This window comes from Melozone crissalis, unplaced genomic scaffold (genome assembly GCF_028551555.1).
Source record: "Melozone crissalis strain CALT ecotype California unplaced genomic scaffold, PUWL_Pcris_2 ptg000075l_1, whole genome shotgun sequence".
Taxonomy (NCBI): domain Eukaryota; kingdom Metazoa; phylum Chordata; class Aves; order Passeriformes; family Passerellidae; genus Melozone; species Melozone crissalis.
The window spans coordinates 352,696-374,434 of record NW_026535852.1 but is presented as its reverse complement, the minus strand read 5'-3'; the positions used below and the strand labels follow the sequence as shown (position 1 = coordinate 374,434).

General features: G+C 46.7%; 1 protein-coding gene across 1 annotated transcript in view; it reads right to left on the bottom strand.

Moving 5' to 3' along the window:
- Nucleotides 1-11,567, bottom strand: part of C2CD2 (C2 calcium dependent domain containing 2) — a 35,666-nt gene extending 24,099 nt beyond the window's left edge. Inside the window, exons 1-4 of the mRNA XM_054290055.1 lie at nt 11,232-11,567; nt 9,196-9,294; nt 565-684; nt 132-233 (exon numbers count right to left, since the gene is read on the bottom strand). Coding sequence (XP_054146030.1) covers nt 132-233; nt 565-684; nt 9,196-9,294; nt 11,232-11,513 — 603 coding nt within the window. The 5' untranslated portion in view covers nt 11,514-11,567. The remainder of the gene's footprint in view (nt 1-131; nt 234-564; nt 685-9,195; nt 9,295-11,231) is intronic.
- Between the last annotated feature and the right edge of the window lie 10,172 nt (nt 11,568-21,739).

Below are 21,739 nucleotides of genomic sequence, written 5' to 3'. Positions count from 1 at the left end.
GCGGTGTTGCTGGATTTCAGAGGTGTAGGGATTTGATAGATGATCCATGGGAGATGCTTTACACCACATTTTGGATCAAGGGGATGGAGACTCATCTGTTCTACCATTACAACAAATAAAAACTGACTGACCTCCTGCACTGCTGGCTGGATTTCAAAGTTGATTTCATCGGTGTTAATGAGGAGCCACTCAACTTTGACATCTTCTCCTTTGTCTTTCACAGAGAGCTGAAGCTGTGGACAGGAAAAGAGTTATTGCAGAGTTGTTGTGGTGTCCTGTAAGGAAATTGTAGGTCAATCTCCACTCTAAGGCTCAGCACAGGAAGAATGACATCAGTTTCTGAGTAGATAACTGCAAAGTGACACTCTGAGGAGGCAGAAGTTGCTTAAGTTTGAGAGTTCATGCCATTTTAAAAAGGGAATTGTTTTAGATATTCAAATAGTCTACACAACATGTTATTTATCCCCAGTCTCCTGAAGAGGCAGCTTAATTTCTGCATTTACCACTTGCCCCAGAGGGGAAACAAAAAGAAGGGAAGAGAGAACAACACTTAAGAGTTTTCACCTGCAGGTGGACTGGGGACAGCTTCACAAAATAGGACTGAGCTTCAGCAGCCGCAGGCGGAGGGGCTGAGACAGCAACGAGGAATTTCACAGAATCCCCCACAACATTGCAAGAAACCACCTGGAAAAAGGAAAAGGATGAGGGGAAACAAAGGGAAAACAAATTAGTCTTCAGAAGGTCTGGTGAAGGCCAGAAAGAAAATAAGCCAGGAATTAAAGCTAGCAGAATTATGCTAAGTTTCACAGGTGGGAAATTTCTAAGCAATTTCATTCATGTTCCCACCTCCTTCTGAAAGCACAAAGTTCAAGTGTTCAAATCTGTACATGAAATCTAATACCAGCAAATAATGGCATTTCCCAAAATTTCTTTTGTATTATTACCTAATTCAGAAGTAACTCCATGTCTGACAAGGACTCCTTTCCATTTCACAAATCTATGTATTAAAAGCTCCAAGAGGGCAAAGATGTTTGTTCTTCTTCCTCTTCTGCCCTGAGCAGCAGCTGATTTACCATACAATCTTTAGTTCAGTGAAACTAAAGAAAATGTGAAACTGGAATAAACCTGCTGCTACAGCAGAGGATTCTGTCTGAGTAATTCCAGTTCTCAGTGGGTAAGAAGGAGCAGGAGCCTTTAAGAATTTATTCAAACCTTTGACCAAACCAAGAAAGCCTGAAATGTGGTGACAAAGCTAAATGTCTGGGGAAAGTCTGAGTGCCACTTGAGTGCAATACACTTTTAGGAGCAGTAATTTAACTTGTTATCACACTGAGTTTGTAAACACAGGACAGTTTTTGCTCCCTCCCCTCTGCAAACCGACTGAGCTGCTGGAGCTGCCAGGCAAAATTCCTGGAGTGTGCAGAAATTCCTGGAGGGTTCCTGGCAGCACAGGGAAGCCCATGGGGTGGAAGTCAGGAATTATTCATCGCACCACAGAGGCATGTTTGTTTTGCAAACAGATGTGCTGGTGGTGCAGGAGAGCTGCTTGTCACTGTCCCCCTGTGGTTACTGTCCCCACAGCTCCACTGTGGGAAGGACAGCTGCGCTCTCCTCACTGACTCAGGCACAGGGAACCAGGTCAATGCAATGCACAGACAAATAATTCCCTGCAAGGTTTGTCTGACAAAAACTCTGCATGCTGCTATTAAATTGTGCTTGTGCACTTACTGCTCCAATTATGGGCACTGGAATTGAAGCTGAAAGCTTTGAGAGGAATCATGTAACTCCTGGAAGATCCTTATCTGTCTCTCCTTAAATACATTTCATCTCCCTGGGCTCTCTGGGGTACATTTTAAGGATGGCCAGGGCTTTATCAAGGGCCTGAGTACATCCATTAAGGTAGAGACTTAATTACAAAGGAGCAGGGGGTGGGGAGGTGGATATGACAAATAAAAATCCCAACCACACCCCAAGCAATAAGATTTGCCTTTTCAGGTTATATCTTTGCAAATTATAGTGTAGAAGTGGACAAATGAGTTTTCCTCAACTCTCCCCTTTCCCAAAGTCCAGATTCCTTCAGAAGTGACTTCTGACCTTAATCCCATACAAACACCAACACCCAGTATTATGGTAAAATAGAAATGATTTTTAATAGCTAACAAGAACAAAGAACCCAGCTGCTTCCAGCTGCTTGTTTTACTTGTAGCTGACATGAAACACAGAATCATTCCTTTCATTCAAAGACTGACACAGTGACACTTTAAAGATTCCAAAAGGGAAAAGGTTCTTCCCTCTTTTTTGTGGAAAAAGGACAGGTTTGATGCAAAAACTGCTGCCACTTCCATATCCTAAATGCAGTGGTTTATCATCCATACATGTTTTTTCCACACATTTATAGGAAGTTCAATGCATTCAGAACAAGCTGGACTTGCTGTACACGCAATGCAGAGCAATTCATCTGGAATTTCTGGACGTCCAAGAGCCAAGGTTGCCAAGTACGTGGTTGATTAATGTTTTTAAAAGAAATAAAAGTGTGGCCAGAGAGCTGGCAAATGAGTTCATGTGCCATTTATTTCTTAATCATGTTTAATTCCAAGTAAAGGATGGAAACAGACACTGCAGGTGGAAGAACTTTCATTTTTCTTTCTGTGTTTCGTCAAGAGATGCTAAATCAGTTTTTTAAATGTATTTTTACCATTCATTTCAAAGCCCAGACCAGTGAAGTTTGGACTTTTAGTCTCCTTGATTAATTTATTTTCTGCCAATGACCTCTACTAAGCCCTACTCCCCTTCTGCCCTCACTTCTACTAAAAAAACTGTGGCACTCACATACAGCCACCTGTCAGCTTTTAATCCAATCATCAAAAGGAGTGGTTCCATGTTTGTAAATGGAAAATAATATGTATTTATGTCAGGTGAATCCCTTTGTTCTGGGAGCAGGATGGATGATGGAGTCAGAATACTGAGAGAAGCAGAATTCTGGGCTAGAATTTGAAGAGAAAGCAGCTTTGTTTTCATCTCCAATGCTGCCACAAGTGGTGAAAAGGTGATTAAAGAGACTGCAACTGCTGCTTCCCTTGCTGAGTGACATTCCTTTAGAAGTGTAGCAGGTGATTTTGATAGACCCAAGCAGAAATATGTAGGCCACTTCCCCCATGGCAGGCACACAAAGAAAAACATTGAAGCTTCCCGTGCTCCGCTCCTTTTCCCCCTGCCTTGTTCCAACCTGCTTCTTCAAATTCATTTTCTCTGCACAGATGAAGAGCTGCAGAAGGGAGGGCCAGGCAAAGCAGCCCTTTCTGGCTGGCAGGGGGAGAAAGAAGGAGAGGTGTCCACAAGAAAACAAAGGAACCTGGACTGATAGGAAGAGAGTTCTTTAATTTCATTTATATTCCTTGTTGTCTCTCCCACTCCCCTCACCAGAGACACCTCCAGTTATCAACCCTTTGTGTTTTAGAGTCTAGAAAACCTGTCACTTTCATAACAAACTGTTCTTTAAAAACCAAGCCCTGCACAGCAGCTGGGAGCAGCTGATTCTGAGCTCCCAGAGGGGTCACCCCTCAGCTCCCTCTTGTGATCCTACCTCTGGGCAAGGCACATCTCCTAAATCAGCAGAAATGGGGTGAGGTGAAGTAGCAGTACAAATAAACCAATATCAAGGTATTTCCTCCCTCCAGCATCTCCCTTGGCACAAACACCCTTCTCTCCATGGAAGGAGTTCCCTGCCCTTCCTCAGGTACCTTTGTGTCCCTGCTCCTCCTCAGTCCTCTGCCATCCCTCCCCATGCACAGCTGGTACTTAATCCCCACTGCCAGGGTTATTCCTGCTGTTTCCAGCCTCTCCTCTCCATCCCTGACCTGACATCCTCATCATGGGATGAGCTGCAGTGGCCAGAACTCCCAGACCTGGCTGGGCTCAGTTCCCCACATGGAAAATGCTGGGACACTCATCTCCACTGAGCTGCAGGTGCTGTGACACAACCTGCTCACACATACCTAAAACTCCGAGTACAATTATCCTAAAAGCAATTCTCTTCCAGATAAGAAACCACAGGAACAAAGGAGACTGAAAAAGCACTGTGGGTTGAGCAAGACTATCTTTGTGAGAAAGTCAAGTGTCCAAATTTGTGTACTCAGAGGTATTAAAGCCCTTTCCCTGCTATGCCCTCTCCCTCTATATCCAGAATTTTTCTCTTTGCAGTTCCTCTGGACAGGCTTCAAAATGCTCAGTTTTTTCCTTCCTGAAAAAAGGAAGGAAAAATCTCAAGAAGCACCATGGTGCCCCTGCTCCTCACACACGGTGCCTTCTTGCCTTGAGGTTCCAGTTTTGGCACTGGCACCCCATTAATTTGTGCATTACACGTTCCCTTTTCTTTACTCTTCCCTCCCCAAGTACAGCAGCAGGTTCCCCCCCTGGCTGTGACTTTAGGGGGAAGTTCTGACAGCCCTGATGGGGAACATTTCCCTCACCTTCCCCAGGCCCTGACCACACCACATGTGTTTGTAAAACCCCCAGCAGAACAGGCCTTGATTGCCTTTTCTGTTTGTTTTCTAGAAGGAAATTCTTTTTACTGCACTTGGTATTTACTTCCAGAAAGAGCAGGTTACTTGAGGTTACTCAGTACTATGTAAGTAATACAAATATTTAACATTTTCACAAGAGAATCAGAATTAACCATGAGGCAGCCACACAGTGAAAGTTGCCTTGATCTCACTGTAAGATTTAGGACCCTCACAGTTTCCCATCTGTCTCACAGGGTTTTACTATGAAAAGGCTTTTCTTTTTGGCATGAAAAACTTATCTTGTCAATGGCCACACAGACAGTTTGTGTGCTCAGCTGAAAACCTCACCACAAGAATATTTTTCAAGTCAAAAACTTCTGCCTTTTGACAGTCATTAGCACTCAGCTGTTCAGAAGAATTACATGATCTTCTTGGTTACCAGAGCCAATTCCTTCATTCCTTGAGGGGGTTTCTGCAGCTTCTTCTCCACTCCTTTACCCAAACAATTGACCAAGTGACCAGGGCAAATGAAGGGGAGATGACAAATGCAATGTCTAACCCAGGCAGGTGTGGGTTTTTAGGAGCCAGTATCAAACTGAATTTGCCTGCAAATACAGTGAAAACCTCAGACCAGTTTTCCAAATGGTGGTAAACAGCACAGTGAAGGCAGGGGAGGGATGGACTCAGTGCAGGAGAGTGAGTTTCCATGTCAGCAACAGAAACAAAGCAGAAGTCGATGGAACATGTGAATTTATCCACTCCTTTGAGACCAACACATTCAAATTCAAATAGGTGGAAAAAATGGAGAATGAGCAAGAGTGACAAGCAGAGAGTACAAGGAGACAGGAGAGGAAGGATTTTCAATCCACCTAAGAAGTTCAAATGAACATCAAACAGTGCAAAGACAGGAAGCAGTACTTACATTTCAGAAAGGGGAATATAAATCAATACCAGAACTAGAATTGCTAATTTGGCCTCACTATCATGCAAACCTTTCCAAACCATCCGAGACACAGCACAGTGAAGACACAGAGACCAAGAGGAGACAGAAAAGCCCAGAGAGGTTTGCCAGTTTGTGCTGTGGTAGCTTGGACAGTAATTCGCTTGCAGAGCCAGTTTGGGGTGCTCAGGCTTCCCTGATCCCTGTGCCCAGCTGGCAGATGTGGCACAAGCCTGAAGGAGGCTCACACACATCTGCAGCAGCAGCTGGAAGACAGAGCCAAACTCAGGATTGTAGGAAAGTGGTTTTTGTTGATGGAGTGACAAAATTTTTATTTTTTTAAAAAGGAAAAAAGCTTAGGTTTTTTGGTTTTGGTTTTTTTTTTTTTTTTTGGTTGGTTGGTTTTTTGGGGGGGAGGGGTTGGTTTTTTGTTTTGTTTGGTTTTGCTTTTGCTTTGGTTTTTTTTTTTCTACACAGGATCACCTCCAGTGAAGCAAACAAACTCCCATCAGGATGTCCTCCCCTGACCAGGCACTCAGCTCTGAAGAAGGCTGGATCATAATGTTGTCTTGTTTACTCCTGTAGCCTCACCCCACTAGCAATTAAGCTTTTACTCCATCACTCCCCCATTAAGGGATGTTTGAAAGGGAGAGGACAGCACAGTGAGCAGGGAGGTGAAAGCTGCAAACAGGTCACCAAAGATTCTTTCAGGCACCAAGCCTATCCCACAGTTAAAAGTCCAAAATACTTCAGGAGAAACCTAAAAGAAAACGTGATGCTCAGGAAAGCAAGCTGGGAATCAGCAACATAAATGAAGATTAGGTCATCACACAGGAAAGCTGAAAGACCTTGAAAAGCAGGAGAGGAATGCAACACAAAATACAGAGAGAGTGTGTGTGTGTAAGAATTAACAACTCCAGTTTATTATCAGGACAGCACCACAGGGAGAGAGACCTTGATGCAGCAAGGCACTCATAGCGTGAAGCAGCCACAGGAGAGGCAGACTGGAGCCCAAAACCCCTCAGGAAAGAACTTCCAGAGCCAAAAAGAAGCTGCCTCCGTGCATTGTGAGACTTTACCTGTAGGGCTGTGTGGCCCTTCAGCCATCAAGCTCAAAAACATGGATTTAATTGGAGCTGCTGCTGAGAATGGGTGCACAGGAGAGACTCAGGAGACAGGAGAGCATTGTAAAAGGAGATTTAAGGAGCAACTTATGCAGGCAAGCTAAACAAAAGCTGGAAGAAAATATAATCCCTTCATAATACATTTACTGACAGCAAGCCCCATGAAAGAAGAGTAAACATATTAAGAAGAAAGGATTATATTAGTGCAAAAACTAAAAAAAGCCAAGGAAAAAATCTCCATGGGCTATAATTCCATCTAGGCTTGTTAAGAAACCCCAGTCATTAAAGCAGCAAAGATTTGGGATGGCTTTTGAAGTAAAATGGGGAGTTAAAAGACAACAGGAACTGTACATCACAGTCAGCATAGTTCACTCCACCAAAAATAATCAGAAATAAACACCAGGAATGGTCCCAGTCAGGAGTGCAGCAGTGACATTAAATGGCACTCTGAAGGAATTTTACCCCTTTCCATTTGAGTGTGAAGCAGAAAAAAAGGGAGACTTCTGTCACAGCCTGCTCCATCCAAACCCTCTGTGCCAAGTCCCCAGCAAGAGAATCCTCTTTTTCATTGCCTTTTTTGTTGCTGTTTCTGCTGTGAAGTTCAAGTCCTCTGGAAATAGACTGCACTAATGGAAAGGCTGGCAGAAAAAGCTAAGGCCAAGAATATTTCTAATGTTTACTTTATTAAAACAAAACAACCAATACCACACAATGAAAACAGGCCACTTCATTCTATATATTTAGGCTCTGGCCCAAAATTGGGGGGAAGGCAACACATAAATAAGGCTTTATCAAGGGGCAGTGTGGTGTAACCTCCAGCCACAGAGCAGCTCTGTTCCTATCACCACAGCTTGGGCCAAGATGAGAAGCAGCAGCATTCCAGCCATGTCTGCAACTTTGAGTTTGGGCAAGCTGCAGAGAGAGATTTTGATTTCACATGCAAACATTGAGAGTTTGAAGAGGATGGGGGGGAAAAAAGAAAACACCAAAAAAAAAAAAACCAAACAAACAACCTTGGTATTACCTCAGGAAATACAAGACACAATTATCATATAAGAGAACTCCTGAGGTGTTTAGAGAAAGGTATGCATTTAAAGAAGAAGGAAAAGTAGCTACCAGACTGCCACTCTAAGGTTATTATACCCTGTAATTCAAATAAATATTCAGGTTGTACCTTAAGTGAAGGAATAAGTGATTCAGAGAACTTTTTCCAGCAGCTGTGCACAAGATGACTGAAATGGGTTTTGGCAGTGTTCAGAAGAACCCAATGTATAAAAACAAACCTTTTTTTATTCCAATACATTATAAAATGTGCTTCTATTAGTCTAAGCTGTTTTGAAAGCACATCAGATTTCTGTCTGCAGTGTAACACCTCCATTAAGATGCTGGAATGGCTCAACCCAGCCCTGCCTGTCCCTTCCAGCAACATTTTGGACACTGCACTGCAAGACAGCAGTTTTTTGGTGCTGTTATTTGCAGCAGCTCTCCCTGGGGTCCTGGCTTCACACATGACACAGCACATCAACTTCAGACCTAGCAGTGCCCTCTCCTTAAAATCTCCCATCCTGGCATCTTCCAGTGGCACAGAGTAACACTTGTGCCAACCCTACAGCCCTACCAAGTCCAGGCTCTCCAGCCCCACTGCTGGGGCAGGGATTTTATTACTCATTTATTTCAGGGTACTAAAAAAAAAAAATAAAAATTAAAAAAGGGAGAAAATAAGTACACAAACAGCTTTACATGTTAACAATCCCCAGCTGCCACCAGTCAGGGTGTGCCTCTAAGTTGTGTATCAGGCAGATAAGCATGCATAGTTTTCAAAGGAATCATAGTAGAGCTGCTTAGCATCTAAATCAGATGAGCAAAGCAAAATAACAAAGCAAAACTAAAAGAAAAAAGCATTAGGCTAATTTGATGCAGGTGCCTAATGTAACCAGTCACTAGGACAAAAATGCAGGAACTATCATTGCTAATAAACATATATAGGGGTTTTTTATCCCTTTTAAAGCATTTTTACTGTTCCAAGAGCCATGTTCTGCCTTATTTTAATTTCACAGACACTGAACCACCTCCCAGTATTTGCAATGGGAGAGGAGGAAAGAAAGAAATCACTTGCTGAAATCACTGAATACAAGGACCAGCAGAGTGAAGACTTCACCCTCAGGACTCTGCACCTGTTCCACTGATCCTCACTCAGCTCCACGTAGGAAGCAAACCTGTCATCAGCCACACAAACAGCAAGAGGAGACAAAGATGTTTGCCAGTGCCAGGAGAGAAATTTCCTTCTTCTCAATGCAGTTCCCACTGCACACTTCAGCAATGGGATGGGAGAACATCATCAGGAGAAGAGGGCTGCTCCATGAGCTCACTGAGGGTGTAGCTACAAACTTGGCATAACCCTGGTTATTGTGCATTTGGTGGAAGCCCTGGAGCACATTCTGCTCACAACATGCAAAAGAAGTGAATCAATGCAGGGAGTTTGCACAGATTCTTTAGAGGGCAGCCTCTTACCTGCCTTGACAAACACAGGTCAAGGGTACAGATCTGTTGACAAATAAATTTCCCACTCACACTAATAAAACATTTCCTGACCCAAAGTACACTGAAAGGCAACAAATCCAAAGTTTACCTTCTCTCCAGCTGACTTTACAATGCTGGTAACTTCTTTAACTGCTAGCTCAAGTGGCTCTGCTGGGTCATCTTCCTCAAATGTAAGCAACTGAGAATCCTAACAAGAAAAAAAAGAAGCATCATTAGGTGATGAACCCATCACTTGAAAACAAGCGATAAAAATGCACTGCCAGTCAAGTTCCTGGAATTGCAAATGTCAAAACTTCCATGTATTAATTGCATGACACCTCACTACATAATACAGGGTAGAGCCTGAAAACATATACTTAGGACATAACTATGGGCCTAATCATAACTCATCTTTCCCTGTAGTAGAATATCAAGGTACACAGTGCAGAGCCAAGTCCGTGAACAACAAGAGAGTCCAGCAAAACTGCTGCTCTTCAGCAAAGATTTATCAGTGCTGCAGTCTGAAAAGGCGTGTTTGGTTTGGCCCACTAACAGGGCTGCAGTAGGCTATGCCAAAACTAAGAAACCCCAAATATCATCTTGCAGAGGTGAGGAAAGAAACCTTCCCCTGCCCAGCCCTCCTCATCAGTGGAGGCAGACAGTGATGACAGCCACTCAGTCTTCACACAGACAGCAAGCAAGGCAGCCTTGGGCACTGAGGTCATACTTTCAGAAGCATCAGCACTGCATTCTTCACCTGCTACCCACACAGAGCACTCAGCCTCACTTCCCTCATCACCCCAGGTTGTTTTGCACGCAGGAATTTCATTAGCTTTGTGCTGCTGACATTGTTTTGGGAGGGAGCAATGCCAGGCTGCAGTGCCAGGCGCTGAACTCCCGGCTCCAGCTCTCACCTGGGCAGGGAGGGTGTGCCTGTCCCTGTCCCTTCAAGGGGCTCTGTCCTCTGCTCAGGGACAGGAAGCTGTCACTTGTGGCTGGTTACTTTCAGTTCCAGCACCTGTGCTCAAGCTGTCTGGACCTTTCTCTTCCACCAACCTTCACTTCTTAGCACAGCCCACTCATTTCTCAACCACATCGCACGATTCGAAAGGGTGCACAAAATACATTCTTTCTACTGCCCAACAATGATACTTGGGAAGTGTTCATTTTTATTCCTTATCTTTCACACACACATGTTGCCCCACTCTTCCTTCTTCCCCAGCCTGCTCTCTGACATGTAAGAAGGAACCTCTTCCGTCTGGGACGCACGCAAATTCAGAGAGCTGGGGACATGCCACTTCCTAGAGTTTATCCTCAGCATTTTGCACTGACATGCCACTGCCACTTCCTAGAGTTTATCCTCAGCATTTTGCACTGACATGCCACTTCCTAGAGTTTATCCTCAGCACTTTGCACTGACACGACAAGGGTTCAGTCCTCAGGACCAGGAAATCAGCTTGCCACAGCCTCACTTAACCTCCTCACCTCATCGGGCATACCAACACACACCAACGCGCAGGATGCCACACTGCACCTTTTCCAGGAAGAAACCCCGCGTTTTGTGCATCCTCCCTGACCCAGGTACAGGCAACCTGACCAAACCCTGAGCATCCCATCCGCCTTCCAGCGGGCTCGGAGCCACCAGCCCCCGGAGTTACAGCACACACAGCAGGGCCTGAGGCATGGCGGGGGAAGCCCAGCTCTGGGAATTATTTGCCGAAGGACGGGCCCCAGGCCCAGGCCAGGAAGTTTCCATTGTTTCCTCCTCCCCACGCCCGAACAATGTTATCGGCGGAGCGAACCCCTGCCAGGGGCTGCGGGGGTCGGGGCTTTCCTTCCTCCTCATCCTTCCCTGCTCCCACTCCGCGCCTCCGGCCGGCTCCCTGCTGCAATCCCTGCCAAGCAGCCACCGAACGCACACGTGCAAATATTCAAACACACACACGGAGGGTCAGTCACACACCCGGCACATCCCTGCAGCAAGTCCCGGCGTCCCTACAGCGGGGAGCGCCCGGAGCCGCGTCCCGGAGCGATGCCCCACAGCCGGGAGGTGCCGGCCCCGTCCCGGCGGGAGCGGGGGAGCCGCCGCCGGCCATCCCCCGTCCCTTCCCTCCCTCCCTCCATCACCTGCATCCCGGCACTCACCGCCCGCTCCGCCGCCTCGGCTCGGAGCGCCGCCACCCAGGCCCGCCGCCACTGCCGCCTCCAGCTGCCCCGCGACAGCGCCCAGGCCAGCACCGAGCCGCCCTCCTCCAGCAGCTCGTCCCGCTGTACCGGCGGAGCGGGGGCCAGCGGCGGGCGGCCCCTCCGCAGCGCCAGCAGCGCGTACTGCACCAGGTACACGGCCAGCGTGGCCAGCGCCGCCACGAAGAGAGCGACCAGCGCGCCCCAGCGCAGCTCGGCCAGCCCGCCCGGCAGCCACGCCATGGCTGACCATAATGGGGCCGCGACTCCGGACGGGTCCAACGCGCGCCCGGCGGGGAGCGGCGGCCGCAGCCCCGCACGGCTCTCGCACGACCCGCGGGCGCCGGCGCAGGCACCGGCGCTGCCCTGGGACGTGCCGCGCTGCCCCGCCCGCCCACGGCGCAGTCCCCGCCCCAGGGCGGCGGAGAAGGGGCCCGGCCCCGGCCGCATGCTCGGCCCGGCGCCGGCTCTGGCTGCTGCCCAGCGGGGGCGGTTGCCAGGCGGCGAACGCGGCCCGCCGTGCCCCGCTGCGTGGCGGCGGTGGGCGCCCGTTGGCCCACGGACGGAAGGGGGAGACGGGCTTGGGTGGGCCCCCGGTGCTCCCGGGGGTAAGAGGGGTTGGGATGAGCCCCTGGGGATACAAGTTCATGATGTGCTCCTGGTGCTCTGGAGAAAAGGGGCCCAGGGTGAGTTCCTTGTGCCTCCGAAGGCAGCGGAGTTCAGGCACCCGGAGCCCCTGGGGTAAAAGGACTTGTACGAGAATCTGGTGCCCGGGGTAGAAGGGCTTGGAGTGGGTGTCTGGTTCCTCGGAGGGTAGGGGGGACAGGGAGGGGGCACCCCATTTCCCAGGGGTAGAAGGGTTCGCTGTGGGTATGGGGCAGGTGCCTGCTCTGCTTCTTTCATACTGTCTGTCTTTACCTGTGGCAACTCCCAAGCACAGACCCTCGCCTGATTTTTTTTTCCCAATCCACGTGCTAAAACAACGCTTGATTAAGTTATGAAAGCTGGTCATGCACTGTCATTGCAAGATCTTGCTCCACTTGGCTTGCAGCCCCTTCAGAGGTTTGCCTTAAAGGGCAGGAACATCTTTTCCTTGCTGGAAACTGGAATTCCAGACCATTGTAGTGTGTGCCATGGACCACAGAGAGGAATTCCCAAGGCTCCCGAGCTGCTGGTTCTGCCTCTCGAGGGAGCTGTGCAGGTGCAGGTGACAAGGTCCCAAAGCCACATGGGCTCCTAGAGCAGACAGGAAAGGTTTCTTTGCTGGACATTCTCGAGCACATTCCCAGCTCAAAGCAGAGGCAAGAAGAAGAGGGAAGCGAGGAGCTGACAGAATCCCGGAATGCTGGCGGCTGGAAGGGACCCTGAGCAGGTGTTAGAAACCCATGAGGGAGAGAGGCCTCTGCCTGAATGCAGGTGCAAAGGAGACCATATGAGAACAACATACGGATTTTATTTAACATGGATTTTATGTGACAAGAAAGGGGAGGTAGAGCAGTAAAAGAAATAAGCAAGATGTCTCAGAGAGAGAGAGCAAAAGATAACTATTTGGAACTGGAGGACCTTAAGGTTCTTCCCTTCATTCTGTGGCTGAGTGGGTGTTTATTTTAATTTGATACTATTATTTACTTCTAAAACTGTTTCATCTTCTTATCTTCTTATTATTATTTACTGCTACAATTTATTTTTCTTCTTGTTCTTACTATTATTTTCTTCTTATTGTTACTACTACTACTATTTCTCCTTATCTTCTTCTCATCATTCTCGTTCACTTATTATTCTTTTCCTTTTCTTGTTCTTATTTACTACTATTAGTTCTGCATAATTTTCTTATTCTTACTCCTTTTTTTGTTGTTTTTGTTTTCTGGTTTTTGTTGTTGTTTTTTGGTTTTTGGGGGTTTTGTTTTGTTGGGTTTTTTGGTTTGTTTGTTTGTTTTTGCGAGTGGGAAGGTTGCGGTCCTTTTTTCTTACTAGTACTGTTTCTTAAATTCTACCTTCACTGTTTTGGAAGAATCATTTGTCACTGCAGGACTGTGACACATCCCTGGAGAAACGCCTCCTCTGTGTGCCCATTCCTCATGGGCACAATCCCACAGGACCAGCATGTAATCCTTTCAAGATGAGAGAAAACAGCCTTCCATTCCAGCAGGAGAGGTTCAGATCAAATATTAGAACAAGTTTTCCCTGTCACAGTGGTCAGGTACTGGAAGAAATTGCCCAGGGAGGTGGTGGATTCGCCATCTCTGGAAATGTTGTGGTGGCACCTAGGGACGTGGTTTTGGGGTGATGATGGCAGTGTGGGGTGCTGGTGGGACTGCACAGCCATCAAGATCTCTTCCCACCTTGATGATTCTCTGGGATTCCCCTGAGCCCCCATGGCTGCTGCTTTGGGGCTGGCCACACCATAACTTTTGGCCTTGGGGAGATGCCCCTGGGAGGAAGCAAAGCAGCCGGGGATCGCTGGGCCTGGAGGACACATCCAGACAGAGGCAGCCCCGTTGGCTCCCTCAGGACGCCGGGCAGGCTCTGGGCCTGCGGGGCCGGGCCTGGCGCTGGCACCGGGCACTGATTGTCCGGCTGTGCCCTCAGGCAGGGCCAGCGGAGCAGCGCCCGCAGCGCCCGCCTGAGGCGGGACGGGCGTTTCTTGGGGGGAGCCGGCTGCTCCCTGAGGGCCTGGGCTCCCTGGGCCTGGGAAAAGCACAAAAAGCAGCTGAGCTGGGCAGACACCGGGCTCTCTGTCCCTGCCTCCTGCTCCTCGGGAGAAGCCGCCGTGCTCTGAGGAGGCCCTGGGCTGCCAGGTAGGGAGGTGAGGCCCAGAGCGGCACTTGGGACACGGCTCGGCTGTCCCGCGCTCAACCCAGGCCTCGAGGGACAGGCACTGGGAGCCTGTCTGCTGCAAAAATTCCCAGCCTTTGCTCCCTGTCTTCTTCTCCACTCAGCTCAAAGAAGCTCAGTTTGTGTCACATCCTTCTCCCACAGCAAGGGCTTTGCCCCATTGTTGTGGACGCTCATGTTTCTCAGTTGCCTGAGCAAGCTCTTTGTCACCATCATTGTCCCAACTGGACTGCACGCAGGGTTTGCTACCATTGTCTTGGGACAACTCCTGCCCAGCAGAGTCTTCCTCTTTGGAAAGCTCTTGGCCAACAGAGTCCTCCCAGCCAGACGGTTGTGGGGAGCTTCCGACTGCTCCTTGGGACAGGCCCTGCTCCTTGCACTCTTCCCCATGGAAAATTCTTGGTAGCTGAGGGCTTCTCCCTAGGACAGCTCCTGCTTTCCTCATCCCAGCTGGAGAGCTCTCCACAGCTACTGACATCTCCTTGGGAGAGCTCTCGCTCAAGAGACTCTTCACATCAGAGATCTCTTGGTAGCTCCTAACATCTCTTCATTGGGAAAGCTCATGACCCATGTCAGATTCCTGTTCTTCCTCAGTCTCTGGCACACCTATTGCCCCACCAAGTGCTGAGGGCTTGCTCTTCTGACCAGCTGGGCAAGGGGCTGGGATGAGAGGTGTCCCTCAGGGCTCTGCCTTGGCACCGGGGCTCTTGCATGGCTTCCCTAATGACACAGACAGCAGATCCAGCTCACCCTCAGCACATTTACAGGGGTCAGGAAGCTGAGCAGGGCAGGGACACCATGGAAGGACGAGGCCATGCACAGGGACCTGGACAAGCTTGACAAGTGGGACCACAAGAACCTCACAAGGTTCAACAAGGCCGAGGCCCAGGTGCTGCACCTGGCCCAGGGCAATCCCCAAGTCCTGGATTCATCAAGGTTGGAAGAGACCTTCAAATGCCTCAGATCAGCCCTGCCTCCCTGACCACTCCAGCACTGGAAAGTGTTGGGTCTGAGATTACCCCAAGTGCCATGTTACAAAAATAAGCATCATGGCTTATAGTTATTCATAGTTATTAAATTTAATCATAGTTATTTAATAAATTTCATTTTTAAAGCTGTGAACACAACAATTTACAAAAAAAGTATATTCAGTGCCTGAAATTAAAATAAATACAAAAACAAATATATTGCAAAGAGATAAAATCAGTACAAACTTTTTCCACTGATTGTCTGCCTCAGTGCTCCAGAGTCTGTTTCCTACGTGAAAGAAAGAAGGAAGGTTCATAAGAGGCCATTCTTGCAGTCTAACATGACGTTTGATACCAGTGCTTTGTCTGGAGAGTGCAACAGTGTAAAATATACTTAGTTTGTCAAAACTGCACTTTGGCCAGCAGAGCTTTTTGCAGCATTCCAGGACTCTGTGTGATGCCACCTTTACCTGCAAGGTGACTATAACCATGTCTTCATTGAGATTTTATAGCCTCAGCCTGTGGTGGAACCACTGCCTACTCTCACTGACAGTTCTGCTGGCAGAAGCAGCCCTGGAAATCTTCGTTCCTGAAATGTGATCCCTCAGATGTCCCCTCATGGAAGAGGGGACCACTTCCCCTTTCACATGCAGCTTTTCAGCCTTTCTCCCAGAGAGAGGTAACAGTCCTGTCCTTGTTCCTGCTGGCTGTCCTTGTTCCTGCTGGCTGTGGCAGGTTTGCTCAGGAGTTGTGGGGCACAGGAGAGGCACAAAGCCAGAACATTGGTCCCCCGTGTTGTCCTGCCCTCACGTGGACTCTCCAATTTGTTTTCTGTAGCCCCTTTCTAGGTGAGGCTCAGCACATGGGACACATCTCATCCATCTGAGTCACCCCTTGTGAGTCTTTGCTACAGCTGTTTGAGGAGGAGGGTGATGGGTGTGCAAAGACATGGAGCAAGGGCCAGGTGGGATGGCCAGAAGCCTCTTTGGAAGGTGCTCAGCAGCCTGGCTGTGGAAAGCCAGGGCACAGGGAATATTTCTCTCTCTGCTCTGGGGTGCCCTGACCCCCAGGGCAGCACTGACTCTGACCCTCATTCATGGAGAAAGTTTCCCAGACTTCAGGGTAGACTGGAATCCACAAAAGTGAGAAATAGATTATAGAGAGCAGTGTCAGTGTATCACTTGGTGAGAAATTGAGGTTTTGGGGTTTTTAGTATGTTGTGGATGGCAGCAAGATGGAGGGCACAGGGTGTTGCCCTGGGTTTCTTCTTCATGCTTCTTCCTCCTCCTTCTCCATGGGTTTGGGTGGCATTTTGTAATTGGGCAGAAAAGTCCCCATTGCAGCTCTGTGGGATCAGTTATTGGGGTAAAAGGGAAAATAATCCAGGTGTCAGTTCTTCATTGGATAGTTTAGTCCTAAAAGACCTTGTACCAAGAGATTGTTGCCATTTTGTGCCTTCTAATGAAAAGCTGCTGAACTCACAGCAGTGAGACTGTTTTATTGATAAGGAACAATAAACACCTGAGTCTGAACATGAATTACTGTCTCAAGTGCCTTCAATCCAGACCCAGAAAAACCAACAGCTGAAACCCCCACATCTGGCACAGGGATGTGCCACCAAGCAAACTTCCATAAGTTGGAGCTGGTGTGGGGATGAGGAGGCTGGGACACATCTGGTTCTTGATCTGGAATAACCTTCCAAACTCATGTCCTCCAGAGAACATCCTCTTCTTAATGAAGGAGTCTTGCTCCATATAAAAAAAGCTCAGAGGTGATGACATCATTAAACCTCCACCTAACTGCTCTTATTTTCAGTTCATTTGCAAAATCAGGAGACATCTGATCTATCCAAACACCAATCTTTGTAGAAGAAAAAGCAATGTGTCCACCATGACCTCATAGCAGGAAAAGTGCAATTCATTTACGATCATTTCGTTTTCTTTGCCCAAATGCCTGCATCTCTTAATTGCTTAAGGAGACACACTGCCAGGAGCTGAGTGTTTCATCAGATCAGAAATTGGCTTTGTTATTAAAATACAGGTCTGGTCCTAAATATGTCTTGAAAAAATGACTATATTTACAACTATGAATGTAATTGTTGACAAATTGGCTCAGTTTCAGAGCAGATGGGTCACAATGTTTTATTTTGACCAATCATAATTTTAAATTATGTATTAAGATATAGAGTAAAGCTGCAGAGCCATGTTTCAATTCTATTTGAATTGACCCAAGTTGGTTCACCCAGGACACTTGTACTTGCTTTTGAAGCCCTTCATGCACCAATAATTCAGCCTCTCATGGGGTCATGGTTTAACCCAAAACCAGAACACAAGGAAAAAGAATGTGTGAAAACAAATAATGGCCCCATGATGTTTGCATTAACCATGGCCTACCTGTTTACCACCCACTAATTTTATATGTGTCAAAATTTAGAAGTGTCATTATTATAACAATTTTGCTTTTCCCTGTAGGATCACACTTTTACCTTTTTTGAAATCTGGCTTCAAATTGAAAGACAGCAGGCTTAGATTGGATTTTAGGAATAAATTCTATAAATTCGTCCCTGTGAGGGTGTGGAGGCACTGGCACAGGGTGCCCAGAGCAGCTGTGGCTGCCCCTGGATCCCTGGAATTGCTGGACATTGGGGCTGGGAGCAGCTTGGGACAGTGGAAGGTGTCCCTGCCATGGCAGGGGGGGCACTGGATGGTTTTTAAGATCCCTTCCAACCAAAACCATTCTGTGATTCCATATCTGGTACTCAATCTATTCCAGAGCACTCACAGTTTTGCAAAAGCGACAAAGGTTAACAACAGACATGTTGCTTGGACTGTACCTTGCACTGCAATGGAAAAAAGGAAAATAATTTTTGGGACTATTATTTTTTCTATGACGATGACTCTTCAAAAACATATGGACCAAAACTTCAGTGAAATACCCTGAGTTTTTAGAAACTAAAACACACCAAGCTGCTTTTTTTTTCTTCTTCTTTTTTTTTTTTTTTCCTTTTCCTTTATTTTCAGTGCTGGATCCGGTTCTTTTCTCTCCACCAGAGAGCGCCAGGATCCCCAGAGGTGCTGATGCTGGGACTCGCCAGGAGTGAGCGCCTCTCCCGGGCAGGACAAGCACCCGTGAGCTCCTCAGACAAATGCCTGAGGACGCTGAGACCAGCTGGCTTTGGGAATGTGGCACATCAGAAAGGACTTGGTAAGTAGCAAAAGACATCTTCACGTTTTAGACTGAGAACAGCAGCACAAAAAGGAATTTTGTAGGAAACCAACAGGCTTCCTATATTCCTAATAATGCCTTCCTCCAGAGGAACAGTGAAAATGCTCCAGTTCAGGTAAGAAAATCCAAGGACCTTTGCATATACGGAGAGAGGGCTTCACCTTCACTGTGATGCTTTGAGTGTGATGGTGCAGTCTTTTGTTTCTGTCTCCTCCTTGATGCCTGCACACAGCATTAGAGGCACAGAATAGATTATAGGATCATCTCCATAGAACAAAGATTCTATGTGATTCTCCCTCTCTTAAGCATTGTAGTAAATATTTGGTAAAATACACCCAATTTCAGATGTCATTTTAGTATCTGTGAATCTCCTCCAGACTTAGAATTTGGTATTTTTACAGTTTTTTCCCTCATGCTTTTGAAAAATTTGTTTACATGCCTTTACAGACCTCTGTCAAATTTCTCCTGAAACAAATAACCTGAATGTGAGCTAACAAGGCAAAGTTTTCTTTTTGTGGCATTTGGCTGCTCAGATGATTGATGAGTAAAGAAGCAGCAGCAGCAAATATCGCACAGCTGTAGCTGTCACACCTGGGGAAGCCCTCAGGATCTGCAGTCTTCAGACAGTTCCAAGAGCACCAAAACTTCCCCTGGTGCAAGACTGTAGAGGAAATATTTAATATCTTTCGGGTAGGTTTTTTCCCATAAACTTTCATATACTTTATAGGATAAATTAATGGATGACAAGAGTAATAAATACAGTTTCTGTCAGCCAAAAAGCGTTAGAGGTGTCACACCTCAGGAACACCTCATTCATTAGGGAAGAAGGGAATAAATGGGACCCAAAAAGAGCCATATTAATCACAAGTGACACCTTAAAATAGAGACTGGTGTTTTTCTTGCTGTTCTTTTTGGCAGGGTCACAGCGTGCTCTCCGCTGTATCTCACACTCTGCTGCGGTTGTCACGAGACTTTATCTGACCTCTTCTTGTGCCTCATTGTCCTTTGTTCCTTCAGCCTGCAAACCCCAGCATGGTTTTTTCCTTCCGCGAGAAGCATCCCTGGATTTCAGTAATCCCAGAAGGATTTTGACACCAGTGGACTTCACTGGGGAGATTCACGTGGCTGGGTGAGAGCCTGAACCCTCAACTATCAGCTCAAGCTGCTGACTACAATCATGACACTGAAGAGCTCAATCCATCCCAGATCCTGGACTGACAAAACAAATAAATTGTTAAGGGTTATCAATTTAAAGCAAATTTGTCAGCAGAAACTGACTTTCAATGTACTCTTTCAACACATGCAAAATGGAAGGGAAATAAAAGTTGTGTATGTTGCTTCATTACAGCCAACACCTTGAAATTTTTTATTGCCAGAGTATTTCAGGACTGGAAACAGAAATATTATCCCTGTTGGTCTAATAGTAAGGATGCTCCTGTGTTTGTATATTGAATGATGGATGGAAGTATCCTATGAATGGAAAAGTAAACATTGCTGGATCTGTTTGCACACCAACTGTCTTAGAAGGGGACAGCTGGAATTGGAACAAAAATAACCACAAAAACAGGTGCAATGCTCATGGCATTATCAGTCACTTTTAATAATTTTGATTTGTTTCTTGAGTTTTATGTCAAACACAGGCTTTTTGTTCTCTCTGGAGCATTTTCTGTGAACCATTCTAGCAGAGGTCAGTCTGTGCTGAAACAGAGATGGAGAGGACTGTGTGTCAATATTACCTGGATGCAGGAAGAGCTGGAGTTGTTCTGATCTAAAAGGAGAAAGAGAGAGCCACATCTTTGGGGGTTTAAGACTGTGAGTGGGTCAGAGAGCAGCTCTCCACCCTCTCTTTGCCTTTTCCACAGCTCCCCTAAGCTGTGAGGGGCAGGGATACCCCACAGAGGGACAGACCACGAGCCCTTTGTCCCCATTCTCAAGGAGAGGCCCAAATCCTCCTGAGCTCAGAGTGCCCTTTTAACCCCTGATCCAACCCTTTGGCAGAGCTGGTCCTGCAGCTCTGCCCTGTGTTCCACCTGAGCCACTGCCCTGCTCCCTCAGAGATCACAGACACAGTGACAAGTGCTGGGGTAAAAAGTGCAGGTGAGTGCTCAGCACATCCTCTGTGCAAACCTTACCCTTCCCACTGGATTTGTGGTGTCCCACTGACACCATTCCTCCACACCCAGGCAAGGATTTGCACAAAACTCGTGGGACATTAATTCTTGAGACACTGTCCCCTCTGTTAAATGTGGGTGAAACTTGTCAGGGGTAATGTGGAAAAAACTGCAAAAAACAGCAAATGTGGAGTCCAAGAAGTTGAGAAAACTGGCCTAAGTGTTCTCAAAGACAGGTCACACCTAGTGTGAAGACAGGAACTGAGTAAACCCCATTCCCAAAAGATAAAAAGCTCATTCTCTGCTTTATGGGAATCCACATACTACATTCCCACACAGGGGGTTTTGTAGCCATGGTATTTTCTGAAAAATCCTTTCCTTAGGACTTCTTCTCCTGAGAGGCCTGAGAGACAAAATGTAAACAATGATTATCTGCTGCTGTGGAATGCAGGTGGATCAGTGATTGGTCTCATGTGGTTTAATTAATGGCCAATCACAGTCCAGCTGTCTCAGACTTTCAGACACAAGCTTTTGTTGTCATTCCTTTCTTCTTCTTGCTTGCTAGCCTTCTGATGAAATCCTTTCTTCTATTCTTTTAGTATAGTTTTAATATATCATTTTAATATAATATATTAAAATAATGTATTCATAAAATAATAAATCAGCTTTCTGAAACATGGAGTCAAATCCTCGTCTCTTCCCTCTTCCTGGGACCCCTGTGAACACCACACAGGGGGTTTTGAAGAGGGACATCTATGCAGCAAAACTGCTTTGGATGAGAGTGCTGCAAAATCAGAAACATTGCTGTGTCTTCTCAAACATCTGGCTCAGTCCAGTTTTAGATGGAGACACTTCCTCCCACAAATCACTGATTGCACATGAAGCAGGATTTGGGCTGTGCTCAAGTTTTTAAGGGATTGTCTGGAGCAGTTGGTTTTCCTGTATCTTCCAGTAAAAGGTTCAGTGAGGCATTTACTAAAACAAACAACTCCCCATTATTTTAGTAATGTACAAGTAGACTTACATCCAACAAACCGAACAAAAGATGCTCTCTTACAAACTCACTTCCTACCCTGCAGACACAGTGGTTTGTAAAATAACAACACCCTCTGCCAAGAGATTCCAGTAGAAGACACAGTGACTCAAAAGAAACAAAGTGTAAGTTTATTGGACGTCAACATTTCTTAGTCAAGATCTAAGTAAAGAAAACACACAGTAGAAAAAGTTGTACAAAGCAGCAATGGATTTACATTACATTAAAGAAAAAAATTGCCTTAAGCTATTAAGTCTCAGTCCTAAAAAAAGTAAAAACCCATCCTGGTGTATTGAA